At 37.0% G+C, this 19577-nt stretch overlaps 1 protein-coding gene across 2 annotated transcripts in view; it reads left to right on the plus strand.

Moving 5' to 3' along the window:
• tfec (transcription factor EC) overlaps positions 1-19321 on the plus strand; it is an 89446-nt gene extending 70125 nt beyond the window's left edge. The window contains exons 1-6 of one of the 2 annotated variants that reach the window (XM_072267605.1): positions 689-783; positions 5388-5523; positions 7916-7972; positions 8090-8165; positions 10107-10254; positions 16207-19321. In XM_072267605.1, the coding sequence (XP_072123706.1) occupies positions 721-783; positions 5388-5523; positions 7916-7972; positions 8090-8165; positions 10107-10254; positions 16207-16578 (852 nt within the window). In that variant the 5' untranslated portion in view covers positions 689-720 and the 3' untranslated portion in view covers positions 16579-19321. Of the gene's footprint in view, positions 1-688; positions 784-5387; positions 5524-7915; positions 7973-8089; positions 8166-10106; positions 10255-16206 lie in introns of those variants that run through there. The other variant, XM_072267604.1, reaches the window with a different exon arrangement.
• The last annotated feature ends 256 nt before the right edge of the window (positions 19322-19577 follow it).

Raw genomic sequence — 19577 nt, forward strand, 5'->3', positions numbered from 1 at the left:
CATTCTTTCTTACTATTACTGCTTCAAGCAGGTTCAAAGAAAATTTGCCTCCTTTTGTTGTTCTTTGTATCTATGTATTATATCAATCCAGATACTTATTTTGTTCCAAATTTGTCTCCAGCTCTTACATGAAGAAAGTAGAAGGAAATGAGTTGATTAGATTACTTTTTCAACAGATAGTAGGCTCCTAATTTATGTATTTTTTATGTAGACTCTAAAGCATGTTTAAAGTATCCACCTAAGATGCCTTAGGAGAGAATCAAAAGATTATAACAATAATGCCTATCATGAACAGAATATAGTACAATCAAAATGATCATATGTGCATCTTGGAAAGAATATATCCAGCAGAAGAAGATAATTAAAGATAAAAGCAGTTTGATAATCATATTGTTGGCCATAGCAAATCCTAAGAAGCAACTATGGATATTTCTTCAATGTGCCAGGAATGAAACACCGGTTTATCAAATCCTTATCATTCTGTTTAACTGCTGTTGAAATAGTTCCTTGTATGCCAGTAAATATTAGCAATTGCATTGCTTGACCTAACATCAAAGAACATAGCAGCCTGCAGGAGAATGAGTTTTCCAATTATACTTTGCAGTAGATCAGTGTTAAAGTCCAAGAAGTCAGAGACCTCTTGTTTATGTGAACTAATATTCAGCACATGTACTAAAGCCGCTGAGCACATCACTGCTCGGATGATGAAGGAAAGTTAAAATGAAGGAGAAGAGTAAAACAATCACTATTGTGGAGTTTATAGAATCACAGAAAATAAAACTGGTAAGAGCAGATTTTATTTTTAATATTTGGACTACACTTGAAATAGTGAGAAGGTTGAGTAAACACTTATTGAAAAGTGTATCTAATTTTTTTTTTGAGATAACAATAGCACAGAACATTACTGAAGTGCAAAATCTTCATACTAATCAGAGTTCCAAAGTGCTGTATCATAAATAAAATTGTAGCAAAATTGTAGTAGATTTGTTTATTAAGTTAGCTTCAAGAATTGGATGCCCTTGGAAGACTGAACACTTTTATTATTTCACCCGTTTAATAGTTAGTGGAAAGAAGCTAGTTTTTAAAATTGTGTTAGATTAGCTTGCTGTTATTTTTTTTTAAAAGGCTACAAAGGGTACGAGGCTATGATTTAAACAATTACAGTTCAAATTTCCATTTACTATGATGAACAGAGCTCAGTCACTGTGATAAATGAAATCTACTGGATGCAGAAATAGTCACCATTTTAATTCATATGAACTAAATTGCAGTTCTTTTAAATACAGTTTTTTTTATGTATCCTGACAGGTCATCCAACTTTTAAAGGTTATCAGTGGGTTATAAAGTAACCAAAGAACAAATAGGATGATAGTACCAGATATTTTTTGCTGTAAATATGGATAGTATTTTTATTCATTTAATTTTATTCACTGGATATATAGAAGAACAGAGTAAGAAATCATGAGATCTAACATGTGATTTCTTTTTGCAATATTTTACAAAATAATTCATCTAAAAGCATATTCAAAAAAATGTAAGGACGGTAACCTCAACATAAGGCAGCTCAAATTTAAATGTGTTCCTTTAATATCTGCCCAAGGTCATGACAATCCTTTTCCATTTTGGGCTATCTTTAACACAATATGATGTTCTTTGTAGGATAGAATCATCTTTTAAAATTAATTTAGGTAATTTTCTGCATTGCTACAGATTTAATTGTGTATATATTTCAGAGCAATCTATTTTTCATTAACTACTTTACATGGAGTTAAACAAAAAAAAAAACTGTTTGGATTAAAGTTTCTTCCTTAGTGAAACTTCCCTGTAAGAGAAATTGTTTGAAATGGTAAAATATTTCTTGGAAGTCCACAGTGTGGAAATAATTAACAGATGTTACAAAATTGCAGAAAAAAGTTTCATGGGTTAAAAAGAAGCCTGAAATATATAACTAACAGCATTTGTGACCAGCTTAAACTGGAAACAACAATTCATGGTATAATTGGAACAACAGTAGGTGTGTCCTAGTACTGACTAATACCTATTAGAAACTTGCAACTATGAATATCTTACATGACTTCGGGACATCCCACAGTTCCTCCTATAAATGCGACTTATTCCTTTCATTGTTCTAACCACAAATGCATCTAACCTCATTATGAGCAATTTATTCTCAACATTCTTTAGTGCTGACTTTTTCCCTTTTGAGTTAAATGCTGTGGTTTAGAATGTACACTACATAGAGAAAGAACTTAGAGAAGTACAACACAGTACATGCTCTTTGGCCCTTGATGTTGTGCTGGCTATTTACCATTCTTCGAGATCAACGTAAGCCTTCCTTCCTACATTGCCCATGATTTTTCTTTCATCCAAGTGCCTAACTAAGGCTCTCTTAAATGTTACCAATGTATCTTCCTCTACCATCACCCTGGCAGTGTGTTCCACCCACTTCCCACTCTTAGTGTAAATAATATCCTTTCTCTGACTTCCCTCCTATACATTCTTCCCAGTACCTTAAATTTATGCTTCCTTGCATTAGCCATGTCTGCCCTGGAAAAAGGTCTCTGGCTGTCCACTCGATCTAAGCCTCTTATCAACTTGTACACCTCTATCAAGTCACCTCTCATCCTCCTTAACTCAAAACTCCAAACTCCAAACTCCAAAGAGAAAGCTCAACCTTTCCTCATAAGACAGGTTCACTAATCTAGGCAACATACTGGTAAATCTCCTCTGTACCTTCTCTGAAGCTTCTACATCCTTCCTATAATGAGGTGACCAGAATGGAACACAATATTCCAAGCGTGGTCTAACCAGGGTTTTAGAGAGCTATAACATTTCCTCTCAGCTCTTGAACTCAATCCCCTGATTAATGTAGGCCACCTTCTTAACTACCCTGTCAACTTGCACTCCAACTTGGAGCGACCTATGGACGTGAACCCCAAGATCTCTCTGTTCCTGCACACTGTTAAATTTGTTAAAGCACTTCTATGTTTAAGTAATTTAAAATATTATGATAATTAAATGGAATTTTAACAGCTTTCTTGAATACTTCTAAATGCCAGGAACTTATAGAAGCATTTCAAAGTGCTTGACAGCTTTGATTGTCGGCACATTCAATCTTGGAGTTAGTTGTTTCTTGTGTGAAGGTTGTTTCAGCCACATCACATGACAGTGTTATGCCACACATGCCCCAGCTGCCATGTAGCCCTGCCAGTTAGGATTCAATTGGCATTTAACAGCAGATTGATATTGGCAGGACTGGAAAAGATAAATCTGGAATTCACATGTATCCTCAGTGGGGTACTTGCTTTAGGTAGTATGTTCTGACACACTTCTTCCATTACTACTTGAAAGACTCCACTTTATGCAAATCTACAAGGACTACTCTTCAAACTTACTTTGATCAAAAAACAACATTGAAGACTCTTGAGTACTATATGAATTTAAGCTCATTATTTTTCTCTTCCTGTTTCCTACTTTGAAACCGTAAGGTAAAACTTTATTTATATCGATGCATCACAAACAGCTGGAAATTCTCACAGGCGTTTCTAAGCAAAGTGCAGATAATACATAATTTTGCCCAGGGATAAATAATTCTGAAAAAAAATTAACTCTATAGCCCTGTAGCCAATCATATATACCAGAAACCTCCCTGCTTTATTAATATCTTTTACTGATTTAATTAATTCCAGTTAGCATGCTACATTTGGTAAAAATACCAGACTACCCACACCTAATCTAGATCTATTAATCCACTCAGTGATGCCCACACAGTCAAAGTGGCTGATTTAAAATAAAATTACTTATTTTATATTACTTATTCTATTTACCAACTACATACTGATACTCAATCAAGTGCATGATTGTTTTACAATATAATCTGCTTAAAATTTATATTCAATGGTTATCTAGTTTAATATGAAATATTTATGATGCAACTAAATATAACTACCAGCAACTAAAACTGAACAAGATACATTCAGATAAATGATAGTGAATTTATCCAGCAGCAGAAGATAGTAGGCAATAACCTGCAAGGCTTTGGGGAAGATTTACTGTTCAGACAGGAATACTTCTTTCAAGAGCATCCAGATTTACTTGGAGAGGTCCTGAGTCCAGTTTTGGTCATGGATTACTTGCTGTTTCTAACCCCATCATCTGCCCCTGCATTGTGTTGGTGGATTCCAAATGGAATTCAATGGGGCAGTGCAAAGTCACATACATGTTCTAGATTCTAGAATAGAAATTGTTCTTGGTTAAACCTGGTCCCATTGAAAAAGCAGCCCCATTGAAAAGCAAGAAGAGATTAATAGGAGAAGGATAAGTAAATTTGTATTAGATCAAAATCAGTTTCTAAAATATGCAATGAATTAAGTACATTTTGTGCTATTATTAGTGCTTTTAGTTATAATTTTAAAATACATTCAGTTTTAGTGACATTTGTCAGTTAGACTGTATAGGGTGTATGGAGGGAATTTGGTGCCTGTCAAAACATTCTGGGAACTTGCAGCCTGTTACTTATGCCAATATTTTCCTTCTATTGAACCATGTAGTTCTGTTTTGTCAGAGTGATGATGTTGTATTCCAAGGTTAGGGCAATAGTGATCTTGATGTTCTTCCAAAAGATTTGCCCCAACCCACAGATGGATAACTACTTGTGTACTAATCAAGGCAAATTGAAGTAAGATCATTAAAAATTATTTCTCAAATGGATCTTCCTGTGCATCTCTAAATAAGTCTCCATTAACATTTGTTCTGAATAATAAAAGTGAATTAAGATCAGCTGCTTGAAATATGAACTTGATGTGAGTTAGGCAGTTAGCAGTTTAGCAATGAATGAAAGCACAACATGTGGTATAATAATAGGTGGGACAACCTGAATAGGGGTGTGAAGCTGAAGGTAGTAACCTGATATATTTAGAGATTCCTGTTTTCTTTTTAATTCAGCACATCGTTCTGGTGTTCATTTTGCCTGCAACATGCCCCATCTTTTTTTGGATAGTTTTACTTTCTTTGATCCAATGTACTCACTGATTGATAGCTGAGAACAGTATTTGCTTTAATAATTGCATTGAGGTGTGGGGATAAAAGCATGCATTTTTAAAAATAGCTTCAACTGTGTTCTGGGGGAAAATGTGACAAAGTAATTGGAAGCTGACTCATTTTTAAAGGAGTTGGCAAACATTATCAACACAGTATGGTCGGTTATACTTACTATTTCTTAGGATTCAATGGTTCTTAATCTGAATAAAATTCCTAGTCTGCTGTTTCCCCCTACCATACTAAAACATAAATGTAAATATGTTATACACAGTCTCAAATTTCAGTCAATACCTTCTTGATACTTGATATGGTTTCCTGTTTTTTTTCTCTCTCTCCTATTTGACCAGCTGCCATTGTCCAGCAATATTTTAGATGTCTATGGAGGCGATCAGGGTATGAATGGAAGTAATATTGGACTCTCTGGTAGTTCCTGTTCTACTAATCTTCCAGTGAAAAGGGAAATTGCAGTTACACATACTGGAAGTAAGTATCTTATTAACCAGTATATTGTAAAACCTTAAGAGTGAAGAGGCTCCATCTAGTAAAACTCTGCAAAACTTGTATGTTAAGCTTATGCTTCGGGAAGCACACATCACGTACTTGTATCAGTAGGGACAAAAAGTTAACTACACTATTTTCAGAAGTGGTTTCTTTCTCTTGAAAATTGATGCAGACCAAATTAATTTTTACTATGGTAGAAAGTATACTTCCTACTTACTGACAACAATGAATGTTGGTACTATTTCAGTTATTACTTTATGGTAGTAAATCTATTTGACAGAATGAGATCATATCTATAAAATATAATCCATTTAGTTTACATCAGTGTGCTACAATCTTGATGCATGAGATATGAAGCTTAAAGGGGGTGATTCCTCATCTTGGCCTTTGGGGTAGTTATACACCATATTTGCATATGGTCTTATTTTTATACAAAAAATACACCAAAAATTCTCCTAGTTTGCTTAAGTAACAGGACTGCTGGCAGAGAGCCATCCATTCAGTCATGTTTTGAACAAGATGGTATAACATTTTCTCCAGGACACTTTTCCTGACCCTAGTAACAATATTTAGCTACTGTCCTATGTTAATATTTTTCTCCATGTTTCCCTTTTTGATATTTTTAAACTTATTGCTTCCTTCAACTTGAATCGCAAAAGCTGTTATTGCAAAACCTGGCTCCCTAAATGATCTTCAGCAGTTTTTAGTCCTTGTAGAAATACAACTGAATATTGAACTTCATTTTGGTCATTAGAGGGAGAGAAAAGCTAAACTTTAATTATTTACATTGCCCTGTATATCTCAAGCTTCTGTTGATGAACAGTCCTGAAAGTTTCTGGATACCGAATTTCTCTTCCTAAACATTTGTATTTTAAATGTATATGTTGTTGCCCATGTTGTATTTTATGTAAAATACTCTTCTAATTTCCCTCTCATCCCTCAGTCTTCAATTAATGTTGCATTTGACTGTGAATATCACAGAATGTGTACAGGTACTTGGTATCACGTTACTCTGCAGAGTTTCAGGTCTTCCGTACCTAAAATGTTTAGAACTTGTATTAAGAACACATTTTTGGTGTTGGTGGAAACTGGATCATTTTGAAATGACATGACATGTGGAATATAAAAAAAATTTGGTGATGGATGTAGACATTAGTCCATAACTGGGGATATTCTCATCACATTTTCACCTTGTGACAGAATGCATATAACATCTTATCCTTCATTTGGAAGCCTTACTACCTTTGACTTGATGTCCTGCACATGTGTGCTTTTTCTTTCTCTCTCCCTCTCTCCCTCTCTCCCTCTCTCCCTCTCCCCCCCCCCCACCTGTTTCTTTATTTTGTAGACACTTCCACTGAACTTTATTTTTTCTTTCTGGCTTAAGCTACAAATATTCCAGCATACCTTTATTATCTCCTCTACACACCCTCAAGATGTGAAATTGCGCTTTCTGTTGTAGCGTTGATTAAAGCTTTTGTTTAGATCAGGGGTTCCCATGGATCCCTTCGTTATGGTATTGGTCCATGGTTGGGAACCCCAGGTTTAGATGCTTCCGAAACTGAAGACCTTTTTTGCTTGCTGTACTTCAGTCTTCCACCTGATCCTCTCATTTTGGCTGGTTTAATTTGTTTCGTCTTATTTTCACTGTTCTTTTAAATCCTGTACAATATAGCTTGTCTTTTTTTTCTCTATTTCTTTGAAAATACATGGGAACACCAGGTAACTTCTTCTTCAGAGGCATAGTTTAAAACTGACCAATTCTTGGAAATGAAGGGCTGTTGGAATTTCATCTACTTTCCCTTTTGCTTGCATGTTTTCGGAGCACTTCAACCAAAAATAAAATTAATCAATTATAGAACAAAAATTCTATTGCATTCCATTAATTCAACATGAAAAGATGGTTTGTTTTTATGGCTACATTTAGTAACAAAGAATGGGATCTTCTGTTTAACATTTTAATTGACATCATACTGTATTAAAGCCTAATGAATTTAGGAAGCTGGGTGATTGCCTCCTCGATAATTTAAATCAATTCAGCAGTCTTTCAGATTTGGTTTATTTAGAACACTGCCTTATTATGAAAATTTACAATTATACATTTGAAGCTTTTTGTTGGTTAACTGGATTAAGAGTGGAAGTTGTGGCCACAGAATCCAAATATCTCCCTGGATAGCTTTGTAGTGTAGGACTGGGTGAGTTTGAGGAATGACTGTAATGATTAAATAAGATTACAGACAATTATTACAAAAAGAACTTGTCAAGATGGCTAATAAGGTGATGGCAGCTTAGAAAAAAAATCATGTGATGTGTTACATTTAAAATATAACTTGCAGTCACTCAAATCTAACCAAATTCTCATTTACTGCTGCAGATGCTGAAACACATGCACTAGTTAAAGAAAGGCAAAAGAAAGATAATCACAACTTGAGTAAGTGTGGTCACTGTCACTCTACTTAGATGTAAAATAAATTGGTTTTACTTGGCATCAGTGCACCTGGAAATCAATAAATGCTATTAATCAATCTATGCAACTAATTCTCAACAGTTGAACGAAGACGAAGATTCAATATCAATTATCGTATTAAAGAGCTTGGTACCTTAATTCCAAAATCAAATGATCCGTGAGTATTGATGCCTTTTACGAAAATCCTGTTTTAAATCTTAACTGCATTTATACAGAAAACTAAGTCAATGGCCTTTAAGGAAGGAGTTGGGTCAACCTTCCAGGCACAATATGTAGAGAGATTGGAAATATTAGACCACAAGACATTGGGATGAATAATTAAGGTACTATTAATTGATACCTTGGATTAAACAGGCAGAATATCCTACCATTGCTTGTGTTTCCAGGCACATTGAGGGGAAAAAAAATATACCAATTGCTTGGTAACTTCATTCAATGATTTCTTCTGTGCTTCAGGTTGTGGCTTTTTAGTTTCATAGAAATTTCCTCACCTTCACTCAGTGAAAATTTCTGATTCTTGTTTTAGGAACTGCTGGTGTTGATCTGAACAAGTGCACAAAATGTGTAGTGTAGGGAAACTATTATGCACTATTAATTTTTACATATTTAATTTCAACTAGTTGGGTTTCAAGGGATAACAATATTAAATGTAGTCTCTGTGATATACTAGAATGCTTCCCAGTATGATGATTTTTCTGTAATGGGGTAGGCGAATGAAGCTAGTATTGTGGAGCAATACAAAACAGGAAGAACTCTAGGTTAGATGGTGTCTATGGAGGGAAAGGGATAAGTGATGTTTCAGGCTGAGACTCTTCATCTGGACTGAAAGATGAAGGGGAGCAGTCAATACTGAGGAAGCATTTGATAAGGGTCTATAAAATCAAGACAGACTTAAAAGGCATACATGGTGAGAGTCTCTTCATGTCAATGGAGGACAGTGAAATGTGAGGTAACATTATGGTTGCTGGATATTCAGCTGTTTTTCGTTTAATAAAAACAACCAAACAAAGCGATTTTTGAAAATATTTGAAAGCTTCTCTTTAAATCGTTTTATTGTGGAGTTTTAAGGAAAGAGTGGCTGAATGGAGCTAACTAGGCTGTCCTACAAGGATGTGGTTTATGACTGAATGATTTTGTGTGAGCAATAGATCTGAAACCATATTGAACAGGACTTTGACCTTCACACAGTTAGTGGATACTCTTTATATTGTCTATAAATTGGGATCCACTGAAGGTGTTCCAAAAACAAAATGCTACAGATGCTTATAATTCCTTCTGCCCTTCAGCTTTTCACCCTCCCTTTTGCCAATCAACTTTCCAGCTCTTAGCTCTATCCCTCCCCCTCCCACTTTCAAATCTCTTACTATCTCTTCTTTCAGTTAGTCCTGACGAAGGGTCTCGGCCCGAAACGTTGACTGTGCTTCTTCCTATGGATGCTGTCTGGCCTGCTGCGTTCCACCAGCATTTTGTGTGTGTTGTTTGAATTTCCAGCATCTGCAGATTTCCTTGTGTTTGTGAGATGCTAGAGGTACTTTAGAGTTCAAGAAGAACTTGGAGAGAAATAGGTCATACTTCTGGACAATCTCCTTTCAAGGAGAACATTAAGTTAGAGAAACCAGCTTTGACAATTAGAGAATGGGGAACTGGGAAGAGGAAATAAAGGACATAGCCTATCATCAGAATGTAGGAGAAATTGGTGGTGATGAAAAGACAAGAGAGCAATCAATGTGGATAGCAGGATTGTTATGTAAAATTTTTGAACAATGTTGCTTGGAAGGATGTAATCTAACCATGATTCCCTTTATATTTAAAAAAAAAGAAAAGAGCATTAAGATTGAATGATAAGACTATGTGTTTTAAGACTTTTCTTGATCTTCTGTAAATGCCAGATTGTAAGAAATTGCTAAATTAGAGTATCCCATTATTTCCTCAGGCTTTAAAATTTTAACAAAGAATTCCAATAGTCTTGTATTATCTTTTATTCATTCCAAAACAGCTGTTCAATATTTTAAAGTTTGATATTAATTTGATTACATTTTTCCTTGATAAAATTCTGCTAAGGCAGACTTTTAATAAAATATTACTTCTTCATCTGCAGTGACGTGCGCTGGAATAAAGGTACCATTTTGAAAGCAAGTGTGGAGTATATTAAGTGGCTTCAGAAGGAACAGCACCGTGTCCGAGAATTAGAAAACAGGCAAAAGAAACTGGAGCAAGCTAACCGAAGACTGCTGCTGCGGATTCAGGTTGGCAAAGAGCCTTGAGTACTGTACATACCCAAACATTTAGACTGGATAGGAGGAACGCCAGTTGACCAAATTGTGCAGTTATAAATTCTACACTTGTAGAAGGAACTACTGGATTTTAATATTTTTATTTAATAAAATGTTATTCACAAGGTGTGTGTTGCTGGCAAATCTACCATTTACTTTTTAAAGTTGCTGGTGAATGCAGCAGGCCAGGCAGCATCTCTAGGAAGAGGTACAGTCGATGTTTCGGGCCGAGACCCTTCGTCAGGACTAACTGAAAGAAGAACTAGTAAGAGATTTGAAAGTGGGAGGGGGAGGGGGAGATCTGAAATGATAGGAGAAGACAGGAGGGGGAGGGATGGAGCCAAGAGCTGGACAGGTGATTGGCAAAAGGGATACGAGAGGACCATCAGACAGGAGGCCTAAGGAGAAAGAAAAGGGGGAGGGGGAAAAAAAACAGAAGATGGGCAAGGGGTATAGTGAGAGGGACAGAGGGAGAAAAAGGAGAGAGAGAAAAAGAATGTCTGAGTAATAAATAAATAATGAATGGGGTACATAGGCCTCCTGTCCAATGATCCTCTCATATCCCTTTTGCCAATCACCTATCCAGCTGTTGGCTCCATCCCTCCCCCTCCTGTCTTCTCCTATCATTTTGGATCTCCCCCTCCCCCTCCCGCTTTCAAATCTCTTACTAGCTCTTCTTTCAGTTAGTTCTGTCGAAGGGTCTCGGCCCGAAACGTCGACTGTACCTCTTCTGGCCTGCTGCGTTCACCAGCAACTTTGATGTGTGTGGCTTGAATTTCCAGCATCTGCAGATTTCCTCGTACTTACTTTTTAAAGTTGCCTTTGGCAATCTTGAACCAAACAGTACTGGTGAAAATCACTGGTGCTGTTGTACATGGAGCGTATGGATTTTGGCCAATTGAAGCAATTATATCATGATTCTAAATTAAAATGGTGTGTGTGACTTGTAGATGGTCTGAAATGTTTTCTATGGTAGAGTTCACTAATTTCTGGTCAATTAGATGTTGAAAATTTTGAATTGAACTATCTCTTCCATATGGTAGACAGTGTAACATCAGTGGTGAAGAGAGTGAACTTTACTGTTGTGGATTATTTGACAATCAAATAGATTCAAAGATTCAAGATTCAAGAAACTTTATTGTCATTCTAATCATACATCAGCTCTGCAGGGCAGAATGAGACAGTGTTTCTCAAGGGCAGTGCAATCATAACATAACAAACGCAACACTAAATGATAAACATGACAATAAATAGTAAAACACAACAGCCACATGTCATTTAAATCAGTTATAAGTGTCCAGTGCAAGTTAAAAGTGTCCAAAGCAGAGTCAGGTGGAGCAGCTATTTAGCAGTCTGACTGCCTGTGGGAGGAAGCTGTTTAGTAGCCTTGTGGTTTTAGTTTTGATGCTCCTGTAACATTTGCCTGATGGCAGAAGAACAAACAATTCATGGAGAGGGTGTGATGGGGTCTTTAATGATGTACCGTGTCTTCTGGAGGCATCAACTCTGAAAGAGGTCTTGGACAGAAGGTAGGGAGACCCCAATAACCTTCTCTGCTCCCCTAACCACCCTCTGCAAGGCTTTTTTGTCGACAGCACTGCAGCTGGAGTACCAGGTTATGACGCAAAAGGTCAGCACACTCTCAACCACGCCTCTGTAGAATGTAGTTAAGATGTTAGTGGGGAGTGATGCTTGTTTAAGCTTCCTCAGAAAGTGCAATCTCTGCTGGGCCCATTTCACAATCCCAGTGGTGTTCCTGGACCAGGTGAGATTGTTGCTTTGCCCTGATTTGTGTGAAGTTTCAGAACTATAGGTGAAGTTGTTTTAAGTGAATGGAAACTATTTAGTCAGAATTGTTAATTTGTAAGAAAAATGATTCAAGATTATTTGCCGTAGAACAAGGATAGATTTCATGGGATCCAGTGGATGCAATATTTCTCTGAACGGTAGAGTACTTCTGTGATTTTATTTGTATCTCTGGGATCACAAGGTTCATTGCTGAGACCCTTTTTGTTTGTATTATATGTGAATGGCTTGGATGTGAATGACACAGAGCTGTTTATAGTGTGGAAGGTAGTCTTGGGCTGTAGAGAGATGTGAATCTGTGGGTGGAAAAACTGGCAGGTGGCATTTAATGTGGACAAATGAAGTGATGTATTTTGGGAATATTGAGGTCCAGACATGTTGCATGAAAGGCAAGATCTTTGAATATTAAGAAAGAGGGTCTTGGGAGTACTAATTCATAGACCGTTGAAGGTGGCAATCTGGATAAAAAGACACTTTTGTATACTAGGCTTCTCTAATTGCAACATGAAATGCAAAAGGTACGGAGGTTATCATCCAACTTTGTTTAACCTTGGCTGAAGTATTGCATGCAGTTCTGATTGGCAATGTATAAGAAGGATGTGACGCCACTGGAGAGGATGCAGGATTGACGTGAGACTAGAATTTGGAGCAAAGAACAAAAACCTTCTGGAGGAGCTCAGTGGGTTGAGCATCTATGGGGAGGGTGGGGGGTAGGTGGTGGAATTGTCAGTTCAGGCTAAGATCCTGCATCAAGAATCTGGAGATGGAAGATGGTATAAAGAAGGCAGGGGCAGGAAAGGGTGAGACAGAATCCAGAAGGTGATAGATGGACTGAAAAGGAGTGAAGGACAGCACCAGCAATATGTTTCCAATTCTCACTGCTGTTTATAAGGAGTCTGTATGCTTTCCCTGTGTCTGCGTAGGTTTTCTCCGGGTGCTTGGGTTTCCTCTCGCATTGCAAAGATGTATGGGTTAGGGTTTGTAAATGTTGGGGCTGGAAGCATGGTGACACTTGTGGGCTGCTCCCAGAGAGTGTTGGTCACTGACACAAATGGCACATTTCACTGTATTGTTATATAAATGTGACAAATAAAGCTAATCCTTATTCTACAAATATCAGAAGATGGGTATTCTGTTAGCTTCTATATATTCAATCTGTCGTTAACTACTTTCCCAATCTATAGTATTTAGCTAGTGAACTTTTGAGGTTGCTTCTCCAGTAATGTAGCATTTCTGTGTCTGGTTCATAAATGTTTTGAAGCCCCACTCCCCTGTCCTCAGTCTTTACCCATTTTATTTAGAGATGCACTGGAATAGGCCCTTCTGGCACTTTGAGGCCTCACCTAGCACAGGACAATTTACAAAGACCAATTAATCCACCTGGTAGATCTTTGGATTATGGGAGGGAACCGGAGGAGAAAACTGGAGAGAACCCATGCACTCCAGGGGGAGGGTGTACAGAGACGCCTTACAGAGGACGCTGGGATTGAACTCTGATGCCCCAAGTGCAACAATATTGAGCTAAGCACTGTTACTGTGGTGCCCTAGTTCCTTTTTAACTACCAGGACAGAATACTGTGTCTCCATCTCCACTACTGACCCCTGGCAGTGCATTCCAGGTTCTAACTATTTACTGTGTACACCATGTTACATATTTCGGGTTCCTTCTGCTGATTGCTTTCTTTGTTTTTCTTGACTGGTTATCAAAGAGGAAGTTTTCTTTTCTAAATACTGCTTGTGCATTTTGTTAGCTCATTCTGTTCCCCACATATAGCAGCCGCCTCCCTTTCATCAACAATCTCTCTTCTATGAAGAACTAACCCAGCTTCTACACTAAGTCCATCCTTTCTTGAATCATTCTAAGTGATCCTTTCCAGACACGTCTTTCACATCTTTCCTGAAGTCTAGTGTCCAGAAATAAAGACAGTATTTCAGTTCTGAGCCTCAATTTATAAAACAGATTTTATTAAGCTACTTGCTCATCTATCCTGCCACTTTCAATAATTCATTGCACCAATAATCCCACATCTGTTTTGTGGTCGTTTGGAATTGTGGCTTTTAGTTCATCTTGTCCTTCTTCATCACAAGATGTCGCACTGCATTGAATTCCATCACCGTCCTGTATCTCTTTGAAGTCTTTCGATATTATCATTTGTTTATTTTGCTTCCCCACTATGTAATTTGGAAATTGTGTACTGAAGTTCAAGTTATTAAAATGAGGTCCCACTAGCAATGTTTAGAATACACAGTCCATATTGGTTATCTTTTATTCAGAACTGGGAATAATAAGAAACCAAAAACACAAGAAAATTTACAGATGCTGAAAATGCTGGAGAAACTTGATAGGTCAAGCAGCAACTATGGAAATTAATAGCAGTCCATGTTTCAGGACTAAAAAGGAAGGGTGAAGATTCCTAAATAAAATGGTGGGGGAGGAGAGAGACTAGCTGGAAGGTGAAGCCAGGTGGCTGGGAAAGGTCAAAGGCAAGAGAAGAAGGAATCTGATAGAGGAGAATGGACTAGAGGAGGAAGGGGTGGGGTGGGGGCACCCAGGAAGAAGTGACGAGCAGGTGAGAAGTATTAAAAGGTCAGAGTGGGGAATAGAGGGGGGGTTGAATTTGTATCAAGTTGCATCAAAAGGCTGGATGAAGAGAGCCAAATCTGATGGGGAGGAGAATCTGACAGACGTCAGGATGATTGAAATTGGATGTTGAAGGCTGCTGTTTCAAGAAGATCTGAATAGGTGATGTCAACTGATCTGAAATAGCAGAACGGAGGGGAGAACTGGAAGTGAGATGGGCTTGAATGGCTGAGTTGGCTGTATTTTCCTGATTGTCTTGAAATTACAGCAGTCACGTTCGTCCTGCTAGTTGCAGAATCTGCACTCTTCAATCACGGCTGAATGTAAAATTAACCCAAGGGAGCTCTACAGAGTTTAACACAGCCTGGAAGAGTTGGATTTATATTTTAAAAATATTTTGTATAGGTTACAAATTGGATGCTTACTTGCTGTTTTCTCAAGTACAGCAACTTGAAAGCTGGGGGAAATCTTTTCAATAGGATCATTTTTTTTCAGTATTCCTGATATGGGGGAGCTTTTAGAAGCCTCGCCCTTTTTTCCCCACAAATTTGACCCTCTCTTAATTAGATTTGTGATGTGGAATTATTGGAATTGTGATTTTTATCATGTGTAAGTAAGTGTTAAATTCTGGCCTATACCGCACTTGAACTTAGTTGCTCCACCATCCAACAGTAATGATTTGACTGTCAACCTCCAAGCCCCCTTTTTCTAAACGTTGTTGACTCTTTCCTTCTAAAGGATACTCACTAAAACCCAGAATAACACATAAAATACTGGAGGAACTCGGCAGTGGAGGCTGCATCTATGGAAGGCAATAAACAGTCGACATTTTGGGTCGACAACATTCATCGTGCCTAAAACCTACCACCTTTGAGTCAACTTTTAGACATCAGACCCTGATGTGTTTAGAAGTATTTTTGAATTGATCTTATTCCATCTTGAAGCAGGAAGACTGCAGACAATGGAAATCTGAAACAAAAACATTAATCTAGAAATACTCAATTCGGGTAACATCTGTGGTGGTGTGGAGGAAAGAGTCGATGTTTCAGGTTGGCCCTTGTGTTAGAACTGTAAAGTTCCTAACAAAATGTTAACCATCTTCTCTCCATAGATACTGACTGATCTGAGCAATTCCAGCACTCTGGTGCTATGGTTTCCTCCATGTCCCAAAAATATATTGGTTGGCGTCTTACTTAGTCACTGTACAATGCTGTGAGTGGTAGAATCTGAGGAGACATGGTTGCTTTAGTTTTCCACTGCCATCCTGAAGTTGCAATTGGTTAAGTAAAAGGTACAAGTCCAAAAGTTCAGCTCGTATTTTGGAGTGGAGGGAGTTGCAATTTGTTTTCCCCACTGCTCCAAAACATTGCTGAATGATAACCTGTTCTATTGTAGTTTAAACCATATTGTCCGTATGGTCAGATACCATGGGAGGCCTCCATACATTAATCATGCTGAAATACATTCCTTTGTTTAAAGATGAGTTGTGGCATTCTTTTGCAAATTTGATTCAACTGAATTTCTCTTTAAAATTTCAGGAGCTTGAAATGCAAGCTAGAGCTCATGGTCTGCCCACCATGTCATCGGGCCTTAGTCCAATGGAGTTGGCTGCCCATCTCATCAAGCACGAGTCGTGCCAGGAGGATAGTGGCCCTGATTATCTACAGCAACCAACTTTGCCTCAGATGTTGAGTGAACTCAATGAAGGGTCCTATAGCTATTTGGACCCTTTGTCACATTTCACAGACTTGTCCTTCAGTGCTGCTTTAAAACAGGAGAACAAGCTTGATGAAGTTCCAATGGACAACCCCATCCCAGTGGGCGCAAATCCTTTGTCCGCGACATCACCTGGTGCATCGAAAGGAAGCAGTAGGAGAAGCAGCTTCAGCTCGGATGATGATAAATTGTGATCAATATAGTGATTCACTAAGGGACTCTGATCATTTCATTTATCAAGAAAATTATTAAAACACAGATGATTTGCTTAACTACTGATTCTCTGTGAGCCATTTGCACATTGGTATTTCAAATCTTCACTCTAAGGGTTAGAATCCCTTTCCTTGTAATGTTTGTTTCATTCTGGTGCTGCTAATACTAATCCTTCATGAGGAAAATAAAAGTTCCCAATGACCAAGTAGAAACTGCATTTTCAGAATCAATAAGAAATTGCCAATTGCACAATTAACAAGGAACATGAATGTTCAAAACTCTTCCTTCCTTTATTTTCAAATAGCCTGTTAAATCATGTATTTCTGTTCCACTGAGCAGGAGAATTTTATTTTCTGGGTTATTTTAAAAAAAAAAACTTTTGTATAACAGCAATGATTAGTCAAATATTTTTTGAGGCAGCAGAAGTATCTGTCAACACCAAGTCTGAAAAGTGCACATTAAACTATATCATATACTGTGGTTGTCTTCCTGACCCATCAGAACTGTTGTGGATGCAAAGTGATTTCATGAAGGACCTGATGGAAATGTATTTTGCCTAATACAAAAAAAATGTTTAATGTGTGTTCTTTTTAAAAAAAAATTGAAGTCACAATTTTTTTTTGTCCTAATTTTGGTCAAGCTGGAATCTTTTGCTCTGCGGGAAAGATTTTTGGTTTGGTTATTTCTTGCTTAATGGGGGTGTGGTGCATTGCTTCCTATTTTTGTTATTTAAAAATAGCAATTGAGCAAAAGGGATATATCTTTCCTTTTTTTTTTGAAAATAACTCAGTTGACATTTCTATGGTGATTAATCCACAGACATGGGAAAATTTTATTGCACACTTGCCCATGTTTGGAGTATATCCAGTGTCTACATAAATTTGTTAGAATTACAATGCATTAATCTAGTGCAAAAGGTAGAAAATACTTTAGCTTTTAAGTTGTTGGAGGTGGCAGAAGGTGGGGAAAAAATAGTTCTTTGTTTATAGAAGTTTACCCAACTGTGTTACTTCTACACTCTTCTGTTCCAATAATGATTAGATTCTAGAGGTTAAATTTTAAATTTTGGAGTTAACCTATCTTTTCAATAATTTCACTGTTCCTGTAAAGCATTTTCTTTACACAATAAAAACAAATGGTGAACTTCTGAACTTCATAAATTCATAAGTTTTGTTGCAGTTAGAAAATGGGGGTAAAACAATAACTCATCAACTGTTTCTCAACTAACTGAACAGCTTGCAACTAACTGCCTCTTCAGTTGAGTAAAATATTGAATTTAAAGAATCCCTAGAAAGAAGGAACTGAGAACTAAAGGAGTCTGAGGTGCAGTGAGGTCAGAGAGAGGCAATTTCTAAGAAGAGTTTTAAGAAGAAACAAATGAACAGAGAAGCAAGGCAAGTTGGGGAATTTCAAAGCTGAAGTCCAAATTGCCAATGAATGCGTTTATATATTTTTAAAAAAACAGGAAAAGCCAGATTTGGAGAAATGCAAATTTCAAGCTGTGTTTTGAGATTGGCGGAAACTATGAATCTAAGGTGGAGTAAGATTTTTCTTTAAGGGACTTGAAGATGAGAAAGGGTATTTAATAATCTAGTGACTTGGAGGCAAGTTGGGTTGGCTAAAATAGAACAGGGGTGGTGGGTAAGATGAAGATTGGAAATATAAGCAGAAAAGAGTCAATAAAGCATTAATTTAACTGCTGCTTAAAAACCTTGTTCCTGTGCATGAATAAACTTTTGTATCTACGAGAATACTTTGGTGAACAGGAATTTGAAACTTGTCTCTAAGTAGATATAATGGTATTCTGTGTGGGTTAAAGGGGGTCCATATGACATCCTTTTTGATTGCTTATTTTTGCTTCCCATTAACAGAAGATGTATGCACGAGTACATCATATGCCCCTTTGTACCTTACAATCTCACAAACCCTGCTTTTAATTTTGTTCTCATCACTTTTCTCATCCCATTCCTGTCCCTTAGTATCATAAAATATCCATTATTTTTGCTTTTGAATGCACTCAACATTTATGAAATCTAGAGGTTAAAAACAATTAAAGACTTGCAATAATACAAATAAAAGCTTTCCTGCTTTTGTGGTCCAAACCGGATGATCACTTATTTGGATTCCTTGAACTCTGCTCCCCTTATTTAGGAAGGCTGTCCACAAAAAAATCTGCAATTTTTGAAATTAAAATTAACTAGTTTGGACTGTGAAGGAGTAATTTTCTCATTTACTGTACAACAGAATGAGACAACTGATTTTCATATTATAGCCAGTCTTGTAACATGTTGCTTTGTACATCTTTCTAATGAAATTTAATTTTCAATTGGAGAATATTTTTTCACCTTCATCCTGTTCTGTATAAATGAGTTTACAATTGTTACAATGCAGAGATCGGTTTTGAAAATGAAGGAAGAGTTGAAGATTTTTGTCAGGTTTTTTTTATTGAGTAGGGCAAGCATCTTGAGCAAGGCTTTTGTCTTAAGTATTGACAATCATTTGTAATTTTGGCTGATAAGCCTGTATTCAAGGCTACAAACTATTTACAGAAACGTACTGTCATTGTATTACAACGTGTATGAAATAACCCTTTGTAAGATTTGTACATTCTTCTTTTGTGGAGAGATTTTGGTACTGAATTTTTGTGGAAAAAAATATGTACAGAGTGTTTGTTTCTGTCACCAGTGCCTCTGAAATATTCCTGAAGGTAGTAAATTCTTCAAAAATAGCACTTGAAACTTGTGATCATTTTTTTCCCTTGGAATATCCAGATGACTATCATATGATTCTTCCTAAAATAGAAATGTCAATATTTGTATATCCATTTGTCTTGTTCTTGCTGCATAACAGCACTACAAACCCATGCTAAAGATGAGGACAATTTTTTTTGGCTTCCTGAGAAAATTTTTCTTTAAAAAAATCCTATGTATAACTTGTTCCCTTTTCAGAGATTCTTTATTGATTTTTTTTATTAACTTTG

This window comes from Mobula birostris, chromosome 9, assembly GCF_030028105.1.
Source record: "Mobula birostris isolate sMobBir1 chromosome 9, sMobBir1.hap1, whole genome shotgun sequence".
Lineage (NCBI taxonomy): Eukaryota > Metazoa > Chordata > Chondrichthyes > Myliobatiformes > Myliobatidae > Mobula > Mobula birostris.